Source organism: Podarcis muralis, chromosome 10 (genome assembly GCF_964188315.1).
Source record: "Podarcis muralis chromosome 10, rPodMur119.hap1.1, whole genome shotgun sequence".
NCBI classification, from domain to species: Eukaryota; Metazoa; Chordata; class Lepidosauria; order Squamata; family Lacertidae; genus Podarcis; species Podarcis muralis.
Genome location: NC_135664.1, coordinates 2,477,249 through 2,493,269, shown reverse-complemented (window position 1 = coordinate 2,493,269; position 16,021 = coordinate 2,477,249). Strand labels below are relative to the sequence as shown.

The 16,021-nt window shown below is 44.8% G+C and overlaps 1 protein-coding gene and 1 long non-coding RNA gene across 3 annotated transcripts in view; one reads left to right on the top strand and one right to left on the bottom strand.

Annotated features, from left to right (window-relative positions):
• Positions 1 to 2,708: 2,708 nt before the first annotated feature.
• Positions 2,709 to 7,743, bottom strand: LOC144329120 (uncharacterized). Its single transcript, XR_013394529.1, has 2 exons — positions 6,552 to 7,743; positions 2,709 to 5,873 (listed from the first exon to the last, which is right to left on the bottom strand). It is a non-coding gene; the product is annotated as an uncharacterized LOC144329120 (long non-coding RNA).
• Positions 7,744 to 9,886: 2,143 nt separating this feature from the next.
• Positions 9,887 to 16,021, top strand: part of BEND7 (BEN domain containing 7) — a 58,146-nt gene continuing 52,011 nt past the window's right edge. For both annotated transcript variants that reach the window (XM_077935678.1, XM_028745767.2), the window contains exon 1: positions 9,887 to 10,029. In XM_077935678.1, coding sequence (XP_077791804.1) covers positions 9,969 to 10,029 — 61 coding nt within the window. In that variant the 5' untranslated portion in view covers positions 9,887 to 9,968. The remainder of the gene's footprint in view (positions 10,030 to 16,021) is intronic.

Here is a 16,021-nt window from a genome sequence, read left to right as displayed (position 1 = left end):
CAGCAACCTCCTCTCTTTAGCCTTCCCTCCTCCGCGATCTGATTTTTGCCTGATTTTTGCCCCTGTACTCGGGCCAGTCGGCTCCAGGGACCACACATTCGCTCAATAACATGCACAGACATTTCCCCTTTTTAGGAGAAAAAATGTGAGTGTTATAGAGAGAAAAATACGGTAAATCTCTGATTCCTCTCATTTATTTCATGCCATCACTACCAAACAAGGAGATTTGGGTCTCATCACTGCAAATAACACTGTCACATTGTTCCGCTGTCCAGTTAACATGGGTTTTAGCCCAGTTTAATCTTTTCAACCTTTGTTTGAAAGATAGCAATGTCTTTTTCCTTGGAATTCAAGCATTTAGACCATATTCCTGCAGTCTGCGCCGAACAGTCCTTGCACTCAACTTCACATTACATTGCGCCATGCCATCTTGCATACTCGGATGATTTTCTTCTGTCACGTAGGCACATCTCTCAATACTTCTATTGTCACTTGCTGTTGTGCACCTTTTCCTGCCTTTACCAGTCTGATTTTGTAGTGACTGAAGTCTCTTTATGTTGTTTAGTTGTGTCTGACTCTTTGTGACCCCATGGACCAGAGCATGACAGGCACACTGGTCTTCCGTTGGTCAAACTCATGTTAGTTGCTTTGAGAACACTGTCCCACCATGTCGTCCTCTGTCGTCCCCTTCTCCTTGTGCCCTCAATCTTTCCCAACATCAGGGTCTTTTCCAGGGAGTCTTCTCTTCTTAGGAGGTAGCCAAAGTATTGGAGCCTCAGCTTCAGGATCTGTCCTACCAGTGAGCACTCAGGGCTGATTTCCTTAAGAATGGATAGGTTTGATCTACTTGCAGTCCATGGGACTCTCAAGAGTCTCCTCCAGCACCATAATTCAAAAGCATCAATTCTTTGGCGATCAGCCTTCTTTATGGTCCAGCTCTCACTTCCATACATCACTGCTGGGAAAACCATGGCTTTAACTATACGGACCTTTGTTGGCAAGGTGATGTCTCTGCTTTTTAAGATGCTGTCTAGGTTTGTCATTGCTTTTGTCCCAAGCAGCAGGCGACTGCTGTCACCATCTACAATGATCATGGAGCCCATGGAATTTGTGGGGTGCTAAATTCATGAGTTCAATAAATGTTAGAATTTAATTAGAGCATGTGTGTTAAAACTGTGCTTCAGACCCTCAAGTGTTAGAATGTACTGAAGAACCATTTGTATTAAGATGGATGTTACAAGTATATTGTATTAAGATGGACTTTGCTACTGTGGCTATGGGAGAAGGCAGAACCTCCTGGGGTGTGTGTGCTGGGAACCTCTCCATTGTAGGCTCAGGTTGTATATATGCGTTAATAAACCATATATCATAAAGACACTACAATCTCTGCTGTGCCTCATTTTCCAAAAGGAAACATGGATCCCCTAGGTAGTGTGCCTGGAACTCCTTGGAATCTTGCACTGCTCAGAGATTGGGAGCGGCTTGCAACAATATTCAGTTTTCCTCCATGGAGTTCAAACTCACACGTATGCATTGAGCCACTGGAAGCTGCTGCTGTCAGTTGCCTGCTTTGCATATCATGGTAAACCAAACTGGTCAACCAGGACTGTGCAAGCATGCTGGCTCAGAGAGGAGCTCAAGCACACTTTGCTCCTCTCCAAGCTTTCCAACTCAGTACAGGATGGCAGATAAGCCAAAGTTTGGCTTAGCCAGTCCTCCAAACTCAGGATCATGGTGAAGGTCTTCCATAGCCATGACCAATCCAAATATTGGGTTAGCTGCCACACTATGCTGAACTAAAAACCCCAGGGAGGAGCACAGCAGGCATGAGTTATTTATTGGGAGATGGTCCTGGTTGCTTTGATTTATTGCTTACCCTTCACTCTTAAGGTCCCAAGGAGGGTCACAACAATTTAAAATGCAACATTAAATTGAGGGTATTACCCTGCCACCATAAGAGGATTGTCTCCTTCAATCAGAGGTGCCAACTTGTGAGGGAAATGGGGGGCATTGCCGCTTGCATGATATTCAGATGTTGTATCAGGATGTTGGGAGGAGCCAAACATGGAGGCAATGCAGCTTCAGAGGTGGGTGACTCCTCCTCTTGCCACTGCCAGCAGCCGGTGGCTGCTTCCCCACTCCTTTCCCTCCACAGCAGCCGGAGAAGAAAGAGCCAGCCACTGAAGCCCTGCCATGCTCAGCTCCCTGATATGAGGGGGGGAGCAAAAGAGTTGGGGCCCCAGGAATTAGCACCCTTACCTCCATGTTGTTTGACGTACAGGCATCTCCATATCTTCTCCATAAGGTTATCACCTCATCTCCATGGCTCTAGTTGGTCAACCCGGGTGCAGGGCACATTTTGATAGATGCTGGAGGTGTAGCCGTTGCTCCATTTTGAGCTGCTCAGTGTTTTTCCTCTCATTTTCTGGGTGAGGGCAGCACGTGGTAGAAGTTGTGCCAGAATAGTGATGGTGCATTTCCCCCCTTGTCGTATAGGATTCCTCTGTCCAATGGCCTGATATGGGCGCAATATCACTGGTTTTTGAAAGTCCTCCTGACACCAGTTACAACAAGCAACCAAGACTTAAAGATCTTCACACATTGTCAATGACAGTCTGCTCTCATCTTAGAATGTTTTTTTCACACAAAAATTGGCAGGAATGTGTTTGTTTGTTTTTTGGAGAGTACATAAGACATGTTCTCACAAGTGTGGAAATAAAAGGGAAATGTTTATTTGGTGGGGAAATTAATCTAGCAAGTTTTCTGAAGAATGTAAACCCTTTTTTACAACACAAAAGCCAAAGCTCATGCAAAACAACAACAGAGAATTTGAGATGTAGAAATTTGGAAAACTGTCAAAGATTGAAATCCCCTTTTGCAAATTGAAAATAAGCTGTTATAGAAAAGGCCACTCCACTGACCTTGTTTACCTATGCCTCCTTTGTTACCAGATCTGCTAGTGCACGTATTCAGATGCACACACAACTTTCATGTCTTATCCCTCCCTCCTGTCCATAACTATGTGAGGTAAATTAGTGTGAGACTGATCCAGCTGAGTGAGAATTTGGACCCAGGTCTCAAGAGTCCATGGACAGCAATCTACCACACCCAGCTGATCTCACATTGTTAATAGCTTTCATACATTTATTGCAAGAGATATCTGCACTCTGTGATACACAAATCCTAATTCAGCCAAGAATCTCCTTGCAGAAGGGATTGGAGGGCTTGAGACAGCAGCATCTGTGAGTTGACAGAAATTTGAGTATAGCAACAGTGAAAGTTTGGGAAAGCTGATCACAGCAGCTGGGTGTGCTGATAGAGAGGATCAGGGCAGACCAAATAAGTAAGAAGATCCAAATAAGTGGATTAGTCACATACCAGAACACACATTACTTCTAGTTTTTAACCTCCCATTGATTTTGGTGTAAGTGTTTACTTATGGAGAAAGGGAGAGGGAGGATAAAAGGGGAATCAAAAAGCAAGTTGTTAGGCATGTCAGGAGTTCGGCTGAGGAGTGTGTGGTGCAATGTGATGTCTCCATTTGTTAGTCTCAATCAGGATTTACAAGTAGAGCTGCTTTCATTTGCTGGCAGTTCTGAGAGTGTCTCCTGCAGCTCATGTGAGTCACTTGCCAATTCATGGGCACCAAAGGCTAAGTCTATGTTCTTCCCAACTGTGGCAACAATGGATTGATACACACAGCATGTGTGTTCTCTGGTGGCTTGAACAATTAACTGTACAATCTTATACATCTTATACTCAATGGCACTTATTGCAAGGTAAGTCACTATAGGACTGAAGGTCAAGGAAAAACTGTAATCACAGTTGATGCCTATGCTTGGTGATACAATCCATCTCTGTTGTTTCTGTTTCAAAAGAGCAAAATATTTTTCGCTAGGGTTTAAGTGACTGCAGGTGGCGCTGTGGGTTAAGCCACTGAGCCTAGGGCCTGCCGATCAGGTTGGCGGTTCGAATCCCCGCAACAGGGTGAGCTCCCGTTGCTTGGTCCCTGCTTCTGCCAACCTAGCAATTCAAAAGCACAAAATGCAAGTGGATAGGTACCCCTCCGGCGGGAAGGTAAATGGCGTTTCCATGCGCTGCTCTGGTTTGCCAGAAGCAGCCTACGTCATGCTGGCCACATGACCCAGAACCTGTACGCCGGCTCCCTCAGCCAATAAAGCGAAATGAGTGCTGCAACCCCAGAGTTGTCCACAACTGGACCTAACAGTCAGGGGTCCCTTTACCTTTAAGTGATGGAAAAGGCCTGTGCTTATCTAGTCATAAGTAAGTCCCATTGAGTTGAATGGGGCTTACTGCCGGATGAACATAGAATTGAAGCGTGGGTCTTTTTTTTTGAGAGATGGGCTGTTCCAACTTTCAAGGTAAGTTTTCTTTAAGAAACCAACTATATAAATGTAAAAAAGAAGTTAAGAGCAAATTGATACTAGATTAATTTTAAGGTATTCCCTATTGGAAATGTTACAGTCAAGCATGGATGGCGAACCACACACCCAACGATCAAATGCCTCTGGTGTTGAGGACTTTCCCCAGGTCTGAGTCATTTTGGGCTTTTTGCACTAACATGAGCACCAGAAACCAACTGGCAACCAATGCAGCTGTTTTGCAACAAAGGTTATATGTGATCTCAGTGGAACTCCAGCCAGTAATCTACCACCACTGCACTTGGCCCAACTGAAGTTTCCAAGTCATCTTCAAGGGCAGCCCTACATATAGCACATTGCAGTAATCCAATCTGGAAGTTTTTATGATCAAGTTATTTGTATCCAAAAGCCAAATGGAGCTAGAAAATGGAACTTGGAAACTACCTAGGGCACTTGAGCTTCCAAATGAGTGTTGAATCCAGGAGTGTGGAATCGAGCTGTAGACCAGGGGTCAGCAACCTTTTTCAGCCATGGGCCGGTCCACCGTCCCTCAGACCATGTGGTGGGCCGGACTATATGGTTTTTTTGAGGGGGTGGAATGAACGAATTCCTATGCCCCACAAATAACCCAGCGATGCGTTTTAAATAAAAGGGCATATTCTACTCATGTAAAAACACGCCGATTCCCGGACCGTCCATGGGCCACATTGAGAAGGCGATTGGGCCACAGCCGGCGCCCAGGCCTTAGTTGCCTAGTAGACCTATTCCTCCCAGGGGAGTGTAACATCACTTAGGACATGCTGTCTGCCCACCTCCTGGATCTTAACACTTTTGTCTTTTCAGGATCCACCATCAATTTATTGGCTCTTCACCACCAAAAGTCACTCCCAATTCAGACAGAACAGAGAGAGCCAGCCTACAGGGTGTCATCCATGTATGGATGACACTTTACTCCAAATTTCCTTCCCCCCCCAAAAAAAATGTTTTTATTGGTTTTCACAGAATTATAAACAAACACATAAAACAAACAAACATAAATCATAACCTTATTAAAATCACACTTATTAACATTCTTAAGTGACTTCCTCGCTTCCCCTTGGTGGAATTTCAATGCATATCCTTTTAACGGTTTTCCAATTCACAGTTCTTATAAAGTTTAACTTGAACATTAACATCCTTAGATCTTTTCGTTTTGAAATTAAACATATTAATTCATCACTTAACTTATATAAAATCCTAAGCCCACTGAGTAACTGCAAGCTGTTTCCAATTAATTTAACTTGACATATTTAACTAAGTAATCATTAAATTTAGTCCATTCTTCCTGATACTCCTCCTCCTCCTGGTCACGGACTCTTCCGGTTAGGTTGGCTAGCTCTGAAAAATCCGTCATCTTCATCTGCCATTCTTCCACCGTTGGTAGTTATTGCGTTTTCCACTTTCTAGCTAGTAAAGTTCGAGCAGCAGTTGTGGCATACAAAAATTCCAAACCTGTTATTCCAAGAAGAAAGGCCTCTGGTTTCTATACAGTCTTATAAATGTATATTTCAACATTTTTTCCCAATTCATTATAAATCTTTTCCCACACTTTACTCCAAATTTCCTGATGACGTGTCCCAGAGGCTTCGTATAGGTGTTAAATAGTGGGGGGGGGGAGAGATTAAACCCTTCGGGACACCACAGTTGCTGAACAGTGGTGTCCCACGACGACTTTCTGGAAACAGCGCTAAAGATAGGAGCTGAAGAACAATGCTCCAACCTCCCTGACAGTATCAAAAGCCGAACAGAGAGATCAAGGACAAGTAGAGTCACACTCCACCATTTCTCTCCCAACGAATGTCAGTCAGGGTGGCCAAGGCAAGGTGAAGCCAAACTGGAATGGATCCAAGTAATTAGTTTTCTCCAAGCATGCCTGAAGGTGAAGCACCTCAAAGGGGGATGTTCTACTCCTTCAATACAAGTTGTACTTCCCTTTGAAGTATTGCTCATTTCCTGGATCCACCCAGTCAACCCCCTGTGGCCAGCTCTGAGGACTTAAGATGGGCACGACTGTTTACTGCCATATCTTCCTCCTCAATGTTAGTGGCACAGAAATTTTAGCAAATATATACCTAATAAAGTGCAATGGGGTAATTCACATTCATGGGGCTTCACACTTTTGCCTCTCACCTCATCCATCACTTGCATGTTGCTTCCAGAAAGCTGCCCCAAAGGGAAAGGTAAGGTAGAGGACCCCTGGATGGTTAAGTCCAGTCAAAGGTGACTATGGGGTTGTGGCGATCATCTCGCTTTTCAGGCCGCGGGAGCCGGTGTTTGTCTGCACAAAGCTTTTCCAGGTCATGTGGCCAGCATGACTAAACTGCTTCTGGTGCAACGGGACGCAACAGGACACTGACAAGTGCCAGAGTCCATTCACAAGGAAACACTGTTTACTTTCCCGCCACAGTAGTATCTATCTACCGGCACTCGTATGCTTCCGAATGTTGGCAGGAGCTAGGACAAAACAACAGAGGCTCCAGAATGGCAGGTGAAGATGTTGGACTTTTTGGAGATGGCCGGCCTGATTGGAAGAATCCGCGATCAGAAAGAAGAGGAGTATCAAGAAGAATGGAAGAAATTCAAAGACTATTTAGCCAAATATTGTAACATAAGATAATTAGAAGTCACTTGAAAGTATCAAACAGGCTTAGGATTAGAATAAGAATGAACTGTAAAACATTATGGATTTAGATCATTAAGAAAAGAGAAGAAGATAGTAAATTGAAAGAGTTAATTTTATTAGAAATATGATTTTGGAGAACTGTTACAAGTTTGATACAATGAAATTCAGTAAGGGGGGATTTGAGGAAGTCAGCTAACAATGAAAGTTAAATGGGGTTTTAGAAGTAATGTGTTTATATTTTTGTTTTTCTTTAGTATTGCGATGTGTTTTGTGTGTTTTATATGTTATGTTTGTTATAAATGTGGAAAATTAATAATTTTTTGACAACAAAACAACAGAGGCTCACCCCACTGTGTGGATTCAAACCGGCAAGCCCAAGAGGCTCAGCGCCACCCGCCTCCCTCCCTCACTCAAAAGGGTATCCAGCCCTTGGATTGCAAAAGGTTCCGCACCTCGGCAGTGCGGGGAAAGATAAGAGCAAACGCTGGTTTAAAACTTTCCCTCCCTGCCCCCTTTTAAAGAAAAGCAAGATGGTAAGAACTGTGAAGAAGGAAAACCTGGATGCTGTATCACAAATTAACAACATAATTTATGCTGCTTATTAACTGTGCAGTGTAACACTGTACTTGTTGCGTTAAGAATGTTTAAAACTGTCCCTTCATTGATGCAGTCATTTCTTTTCTTTGTTTACTAAAACTTGTAAAACAACAGCTGCAACTACATTTCTTAACCCTTCTTGATTGGTGTCTAAAGTCCAAAAAAATTAGCATAGCAGTAACTGTTTATTTTTTCATTTTAAAATTCACCAATCCAATATCAATGTTCAATGCAAAAAATAAAGAGATATTCCAATCAAGTGTATTTCAGTGGTTGCAATATTGAAAATACATAGCTAAAGAACAATGCATATGAAGCCTCCAACCAAAATGTAACTACTTGGCATGTGTCCTACTTGAGTTTATAAAATATGAAATGAACATTGTTACGGATTTGTCATAGGTTGATTTACAGTATTTTTCCATGTATAAGACGACCCCTATTTTTTTGAACCCAAAATTAATAAATCAATACTTTAAACAGCCTGTAACGGTTGGCAGAAGCAGCAGTGGAGCTCCGACCTGCAAGGCACCCTTGCCTTGTTGAGCTTTCTTGGGGGAAGTTGGCCAAAGTTGTTGAGGAGGCAGCAGCAGGCGAGGGCCAGCATCCCCCAAAACAGCGCCAGGTGAAATCATTTGTGGTTCTGGCGGCTTCTTCATGGCCGTCACAGACAGGTCATTAATGTGTGTGTGTGTTTTACCCTTGTGCATTCCCCATTCGTGTATAAGACAACACCCAATTTGGGTCAAAAAGAATGGGCAAAAAACATTGTCTTATACACAGAAATGTAAATCTTGGGCCAAATAGCGAAGTTTTCTGTTCATTTTTTAATAGAATAATCTACTTGACTTGCTGTTGAATTTGTAAGTCTTTAAGGCGCCACAGACCTTGTTTTTGCTTGCTTCCAAGTACTGTAATCTGCAGTACTTGAAGAATATGCTTGGTAGAAATAATAGCTATTTTTGACGAGCAATTTAGGAATAAATACATACAGTATTTCTTAGTCATGTTGTCTAACATGACTTAGTCATGTTATCTTCTGACCAGCCCAGCGGTTGCAAATTCCACCTGACACACAAAAGCCGAGCAAGGAGCTCTGGAGCGGAGACCGGCCCGCCTTGGGGCCTCTGCCGCCGGACTCCGACGAATTAACGCTCTTTATCTCTTAAATCTGATTTTCCTCTATTATACTCGTGGAGAATGAATTGTGCTTGCCGGAGGAAGTTCTGTGCGCGCCTCTATTTTGGGACGAGCATTTCCCCCCGCCGATTCACGCCCCCCCCCCGAACTGCCTGCGCGTTGCTCTCTTTCTTTTTGGGGGGGGTGTTTGCGATTCCAAGGCGCGCTTTCCCCGCGGAGCCCCGGTCCCGTCCTCCCCTCAGCTGCCCCGGCGGCCCCTTCGCCCGGCAGGCCTGGCCAAGAGTTCTCGGCGGCGCGTCGTGAGGGACGAGGAGGCCATTTGCTTCTGGAGAGACGCGCGCGTCTTCTTCGCCCCGCCACGGTCTCCTCACGCGCCGCCGCCGCCACCGGGAAGGAGCTTGGGCGCCCACGGAGCGAGTGAGCGGCAGCGGCGGCGGCGGCCCGTCGGAGGAGCCCCTCGCTCGGAGGAGGCGAGAGGCCGAGGTGGGAGGGCACAAAATGGCGCTCCTCGGCTGGCCGCCGCGACAGGCCCACGCCCCCTTGCCGGGCGCCCCGCGCGGGAGGAGGGCAGGCGGCTCCGGCGAGAGACCCGCCGCGGCGGCGCCGCCTCCTCCATTAGCAAGCAGGACGCGGCTCTCCCCGCCTCTCCCTCCGCCTCCCCGCCCGGTCCTCGGCGTGGCGCGCGCTCGCGAGCCGGCCTCGGGGTGGCGGCCCGCCGGCCCGCCTGTCACATCCGCCGCGGGGCGCGCCTGGCCTGGGCTTTCCCCAGCAGGTGGCAGCGGGATCCCAGGCGCCGCCGCCGCCGCTTCCGCCTCCGCCGCTTGGCCCGAGGCCCCCGCCGAAGCCGGCCAGGCGCGCCTCTGCCCTCCTGGCCAGGCGACGCGGCGGGAGAGGAGGGACGGCCGGCCAGCAGCCCCTCGCCAAAGTTTGGAGCGGGCTGGGCGGCGGCGGCGGCGGCGGGGAGTCCGGAGCCGAGTTGCCCCGCGCCCCGAACTGCGCCTCTTTCTCCGGCGACTCCCGCTCGTCTCGGGCTGCCTGGAGAGGCGGCCCTTGGTCGTCTTGTGGGGCGGCTGCTGCTGCTGCTGCGCGCCGCGCTCGCCCTCCTTCCTGGCCGCCGGCCTGCCCGCCCGCCGGCCCGCCTCCTCCCCTCGCTCGCTCGCTCGCTCGCCTGCCTTTGCTCACACACCATGGAGTTTACGGAGAGGAAGAGAAGCAGGAAATCCCAAAGCTTTAAACTGATAAATCAGGGTAAGGGGTGCGAGTGTGTTGGTGTGCTGTTGTTGGTGTGGGATTTGTGCTCGTCTCTGGGGAGAAGAAGGAGAAGAAGGAGGAGGAGACCTCATGTGCAAATCTAGAGGAAGAGCAGGAGGTTATGAAATATGTGCCATTCCCTTCTGTCCGCCTCTCAATATTTAAACTCCCTAATTGTATTAACGCTGGAAGCACTGCGTGTGTGTTGTGTATGGGGGGGGGGGGGGAGTCTTCTCCTTCTCCATTTTAATAAAATGGACACTTTTTTTCCTCGGTCGGATGAGACACATAATGATAAAGTTAGGTCTTGTTTCGCGGTGAATGCCTTTTTAAAAGAAAAATAAAGGCTCAAATCAGGGACATAACGAAACATTCGTACTTGGGGAGAGGGGGACCTGTTTCTTTCTCCTTTTTTCAGTACTGAATTCCTCTCGGTGCGCTTGCTGCCTTCAGCTTTGTTTCTCCCTTTCCTTATGGACCGATTGTGCCCAGACACGCATTGAGACCAGGAGCTTGGCGGAGGGTGCCTTCAGCACACGCGTCCACAAGGCAGCCCGGGAAATCACACAGGATCGGGCGCGGGGCGGGGGGGGGGCAGGCAACTTGTCCTCCTCGGAAGAGGAATGCGGATCTCTAAGCAGAATAATGGCAGGAAACGTGTAAAAATGTGCCCTTTCACTTTCGTCTAAGGGGTGAGTGTGGATAGATAGATAGATAGATAGATAGATAGATAGATAGATAGATAGATAGAGCGATCCTTGGTGTTGTATAACAGGTGTTCTCCTTGGGAGGTTTGTACTCTTATTTCATTTGACTTTAAAACATGGCTGGAGAAGGTCCTTGGCACTGAACGCAAATATCTCCATGAACTGCGTATGTGCCCTGCATGATAAGTTGAGGGCAGGTAATTTAGAGGGTAGTGCTTCTGTTACTCTTCTTCTTATTTGATAGTTCATCATTAAATAATTCAGACACTCTTCTTTAAGTTGTCATTTGTGGTGGAAATTGGATACAGTATAAGATTTCTGAAATAAAGAACTGAGAAGGAATAGATAACATAAACGTTGGTTTTCTCTCTTTTTTAAGCCTATGGCAACACATTCTTGAAGTTTACTTTTTTAACCAAAGGGTTGTGCTTATAGCATGATTGCTGTACTGTTGGACAGTAACAAGCAAAGACTAATGTAAGGGAACTGTCACACAGTGAAAATTGGACTGATTTGTTTCAGAACTTCTTGCCTTTCAACTATACTTAAGTTATAGTATATAAAAGTAGCTGAATGCATACGTTTCCATAAGATAAGATTCAAATAAGTCCTGAGCAATAAGAAGTAAATGCAAATTACGTTCAGTGCTCAGGGGTTAAAATATTCAACATAGCATTTTATCTGACCTCCAGTTCTACAAATGGTTTCTTTTCCCTATTGAAGCGTGTATGTTTTAATTAAAAAAATAATAATAAGTAGATGGTACACAAAGCAGTTTTAAAATTTACAATTTTAGAAAGTGTGTGGTTCATCTGACACTTCTGAGCTGTTGTTTTTATTTGACTGATATGAGGATTTGTTTCCACTGTAGTTGATGTTTCCCTAGTAGGTGTTTCCTTAGCAATAGGCCTGTTCCTTCTGCTCAAATCATAACATCAGGAATACAGAGAGGTCTTGTTTGCTGTCATGGATCTGATAGGCCCTGGACTATAATATCCCAGGGAAAGGAGAGTATGACAGACAGGATACTGCTAATTATTATATTATGTGAAGTTTACTATATATTACAGCTTAACACTCATGTGACTCAAACTGTTCATGATTTATTTGTATTGGATATAGTACTGATTTCCTATTTTGACACAGTAGTTGGGTAGCGTAGTATTCACCTAAGTTTTACTTAGAGTAGATCTATTTAAATTAATGACTGTGGCTAAGTTAGGTCCGTTAATTTCAATATATCTCCTCTGAGTAAAACTTAATTGAATGTTATGCATAGTCCTCCTTGATACTTTGACAATTTTATATGTTTGTATTTATTTTCATAACATTTATACACTGCTTGATTGTAAAAAAAACTTCAGAGCAGTTTACAAAAAGAATAAAACAATTAAATTATAGGTAAAAACAGTTAAAAATAACTATTTTAAACATTCAATGTGATTACTGCTCATGGAGTCTGGGCTTAAGATAAAGGTTCCGAGGACATGTTAAACTGCAGTACCAGCACAGGTTGGAAACGAGCAAAAAAATCACATGAATGGTTGCCACACCAGAAAGAACTGCGTATGGTGGCTCAATGTCATAATTATGCCAAAAGGGTGGCATAAATCTTTGCTGAAACTTCCCCCCAAATGACTGTGTGTTGAGTCTTGTCTGTTGGTATTGCCTGTCAGTCTCATTGGTTGAGTCATAAATCATACACCCTTATTGTCTTCTCTTGCATTGTTTGAAGCATAAAGTCTAGTGAACCTTCTTAAGTATTATAATATGAATCTTTTTTATTATTGAAACCCAGCCCAAGGGATAGAGTAAAGGATTAGCACTTGTCCCAGTGAAGAGAAGGTATTGCAAGTCTTCTCAGACTCATAATTATTAATGCAGAGGACGTGAGTTCCACAGGTGTGGGGAAAATCATTGAGAATGTCTCTGACACCCAGATGAACTTGGAGGTTAAACTTCATAAACCTGGAGAATGTGGTCTCTAAGTAACAGTGTAAGCAACAAGCCATTTTACAAATTGGTGATGTTCAGGAGGCTCACATTTTATTTATTGTATCTGATTAGGGACAAAATGATATAAATGCTAGAAGATTATCTGGAATTCAACCAAGTTTATAGTATCTGCTGTCCTGGAACTCCTGCTTCAATTAATTGTATATGATTGTGACTCTCGCCAATATCAGGTTAGCATAGCATTAGTTTCAGTGGGAACACTGGATGCTACATGAGCCCAATTGGAATGAATGGAGGTTGTGCAGTCAGTGCATAGTGCATTGTGATTTTGATATATTAGGATACTGTATGGTGCCTCCTGTATTACATTCAGCTAGAGAGACCAGTGGTGTCCGCATGCCCAGATATTTAGAATCTTGAACCAGGCCCTAAATCTAATAATAATTTCAAGTAGAAGCATTAATTTATTTTAAAATCTAAAAAACAGAAGAGTCTGTTCTGAACTTTTGGAGGACAAAGTGTAGTTACTTCTTATATTTTTGTCAGTGCAGGCATGTTTCCTAGCCAAGGAAGACTATATTGTGTATTGCATTTGGCTCAGGGGCTGTGTGCTCACTTATTGTAATATTAAATCTTTATTTCAAAATTGCATTTAGAGTTTAGCAATCCATATTGCCTTGGTGAAAGCTAGAAATTGTGAACATAGTGCAGACTCTTAGTTCCATTCCTTTCTCCCCAGTGCAAATGTCTGAATGGATCGTGTTGTGCTCCTGTCTAGCATGATTCAAGTAATGGATCTGGTCGCTCTGTTTCTCTTGTCTAAAACCCAGTTCCCAACATTCTGTTGCACCAGGGATAGCCAGCCTCTTTGGACCGGTGGACACAATTTTTGAATTTTGAGAGAGTTCTGGGATGCCAGCCACAGAATAACTGCTGGGGTGGGGGAAGGCATAACACAAAATGGCTGCCATGGGGAGCATGGCACAACACAAAATAAGGGGGACAGCTACCCTTGGAGACATTCCACTTACTATGGGAAACTAGCTTTTTCCAGGCCCGTACAGAGGGTTGGGGGGCAACTGGGTACTCCTGCCCTGGGCCTCAAAGAGCTAAGTATACCCGGGGGTCCTGCCAGGGGCCTAATGGGCTTATGCTGCATTGCCAAGAATGCCCTGGGCTTCCCAGCTGCCCAGAGACTTAATGGGTGTAACTGTATTCACTGCAGGCCTTCAATACTAAAATATGGACCTGCATTACTGTGTACAAGCGTAGAGCGTCTCAGGGACAAGACTCCTGCCCCAGGCCTCAGACAAGCTCTGCACAGGCCTGGCTCTGTCCTACTGCCCTTCATTGTGTAGAACCCCCCCTTCCCCCCCCCACCAAGTGATGCTGTTTCTGTCTAACAACAGAGAACATTTCTTAGTACCAGGAAAAATGTACAAAGTGGCCACACCACACTCACTGCCATTTCACAGAAATTGTTTAGAAGGTACCTTCACATTTTGTCCCATAACTTACTTTCTAGGGAAGAAAGAGACTTACTTCTTTTTAAAAAGAGAGCTCACCAGTTAAAACCTTGTAGGTGCCGTGGTATCTGCAGGCATTGGGTTGGTGACCCCTGTGGTACATGCTAGTGTGATGAAGAAACAACCGCCATGAGACGATGTAGATGAAGGAGCAGCTCTATTGACTACACAGGCAGGACTTGCCCTGGCCGGAACGCCCATCAGCGAAGGGCAGGTTTACCACTACCATGGTGGTGTCCTCAAGTGCATCTGTTGATTTTCTTTCACATAAGCTGAGTGGTTTGCATGACTTTGTAATAAGGAAATGTAAAATCCTGGCTTTGGGGACGCTGACACTGGTGACTCAGCCCTCAGTGGCGGGAATAGCATAAGCAGGTACTCATCCCTTAGTGGCCCTTGCAGTGCAGCTCCCCACCTCTGTGTATGCCCATGGCACCCTAATGATGGGCATTTTGATACTAAAGAATAACAGTGTGGTTATTTCAGGCAGGGAACAGAAGAAACCATCAATTCCAGGGACCCTGGGATCTTTAAATATATACATCTCCTTTTGTGCATAACACTTCCCTAAGACCACATAAATCCTGTTGCAAAAATGTGCTTAGGATTAGGCTGTAAAAATGAGTTAGCCTGTCAGTTTTTGCATTCTCACTTGGAAATCATTTCCTTTGAAGGCAGAGGGACTGACTTCTCAGTAAACGTGTCCAGAATTAATTTTACACTTTCTTATTCCTAGAACTTAATAAGAGCTGGAGTTTATGTAGTCTTTCTCCTAGACTCTTACAACATCCCTGCAAGGCAGGCAATATTCTTATTGCCATGGATGAAAGGCTGAGGTTGGCAGGTAGTGTCTTGCCTAAAGCACACACACACCCCCCCCCCGGGTGAATAGATTGCTGAAGTAGGATTTGAACTCAGGGTATACCACTCTTTGTCTTACCCTTATGTTGCTCATATTCTCTATTTCTGCTGTGGCATTTTTTATCTTAGGGTGTCATTGTTCACTAGTTGGGCCAGTAGGCTAAGTGCCAATAATTTAATGTAATGTGCTAGATTTGTAATGCCTTATCCCTTGTGTTTGTGATCACTCCTATGAGGACGATAGCTCTTTTGTGTAACCTTTTTATTCCCTAGGGTCTGTCTCGCAGAGACTTCAAAGCATTCTGTGAGTTCATGCAGACTAACACCCTCAATCATTTTTTGATTGCTGGCCTCTGAACTGAAGACAAGTGTGAGCCCGGCTAGAAGAACCATCTGTCTAGTTGTTTTCTTATTTTGAAGAGACTCAGTGCAACGAAGTTTGTGAACCTCCTGCTCTATAGCAGTGAGAAGAACAAACATGCAAAACGTGGTGTCTCCTCCATAAGTAAACTTCTTGAGTAGTCACTCAAGGCAAACTCAGTCATAGAATGATAGAATTGTAGGCTTGAAAGGGACCACAAGGGTCATCTAGTCTCAATGGGGGGGGGGGCTTGAACCCATGACCCTGAGATTAAAGAGTCTCATGCTCTACTATCCCAGTCACCACTAACCTTTGCTGATGAGAGCAGGGATTAGGGACCCATCGTTTGATTTCTCTGATATTTTTGCATAGAGGAGATAGATTGTCAATAAACTAGTTTTGTTCTGACATTAGATCACACTTCCATTGGATGTAATGGATATTCCTTATACCAGACTCCACTGTTACTGAAGATTCCTTATTTCTGAATATTTAATCTGTCAACTGCAAGCCTAAGAACAGAGTGTGCTAGCAGTAGGGTCAGAAACAAAAGCCAGGAATATAGTCTTCCTATAAAT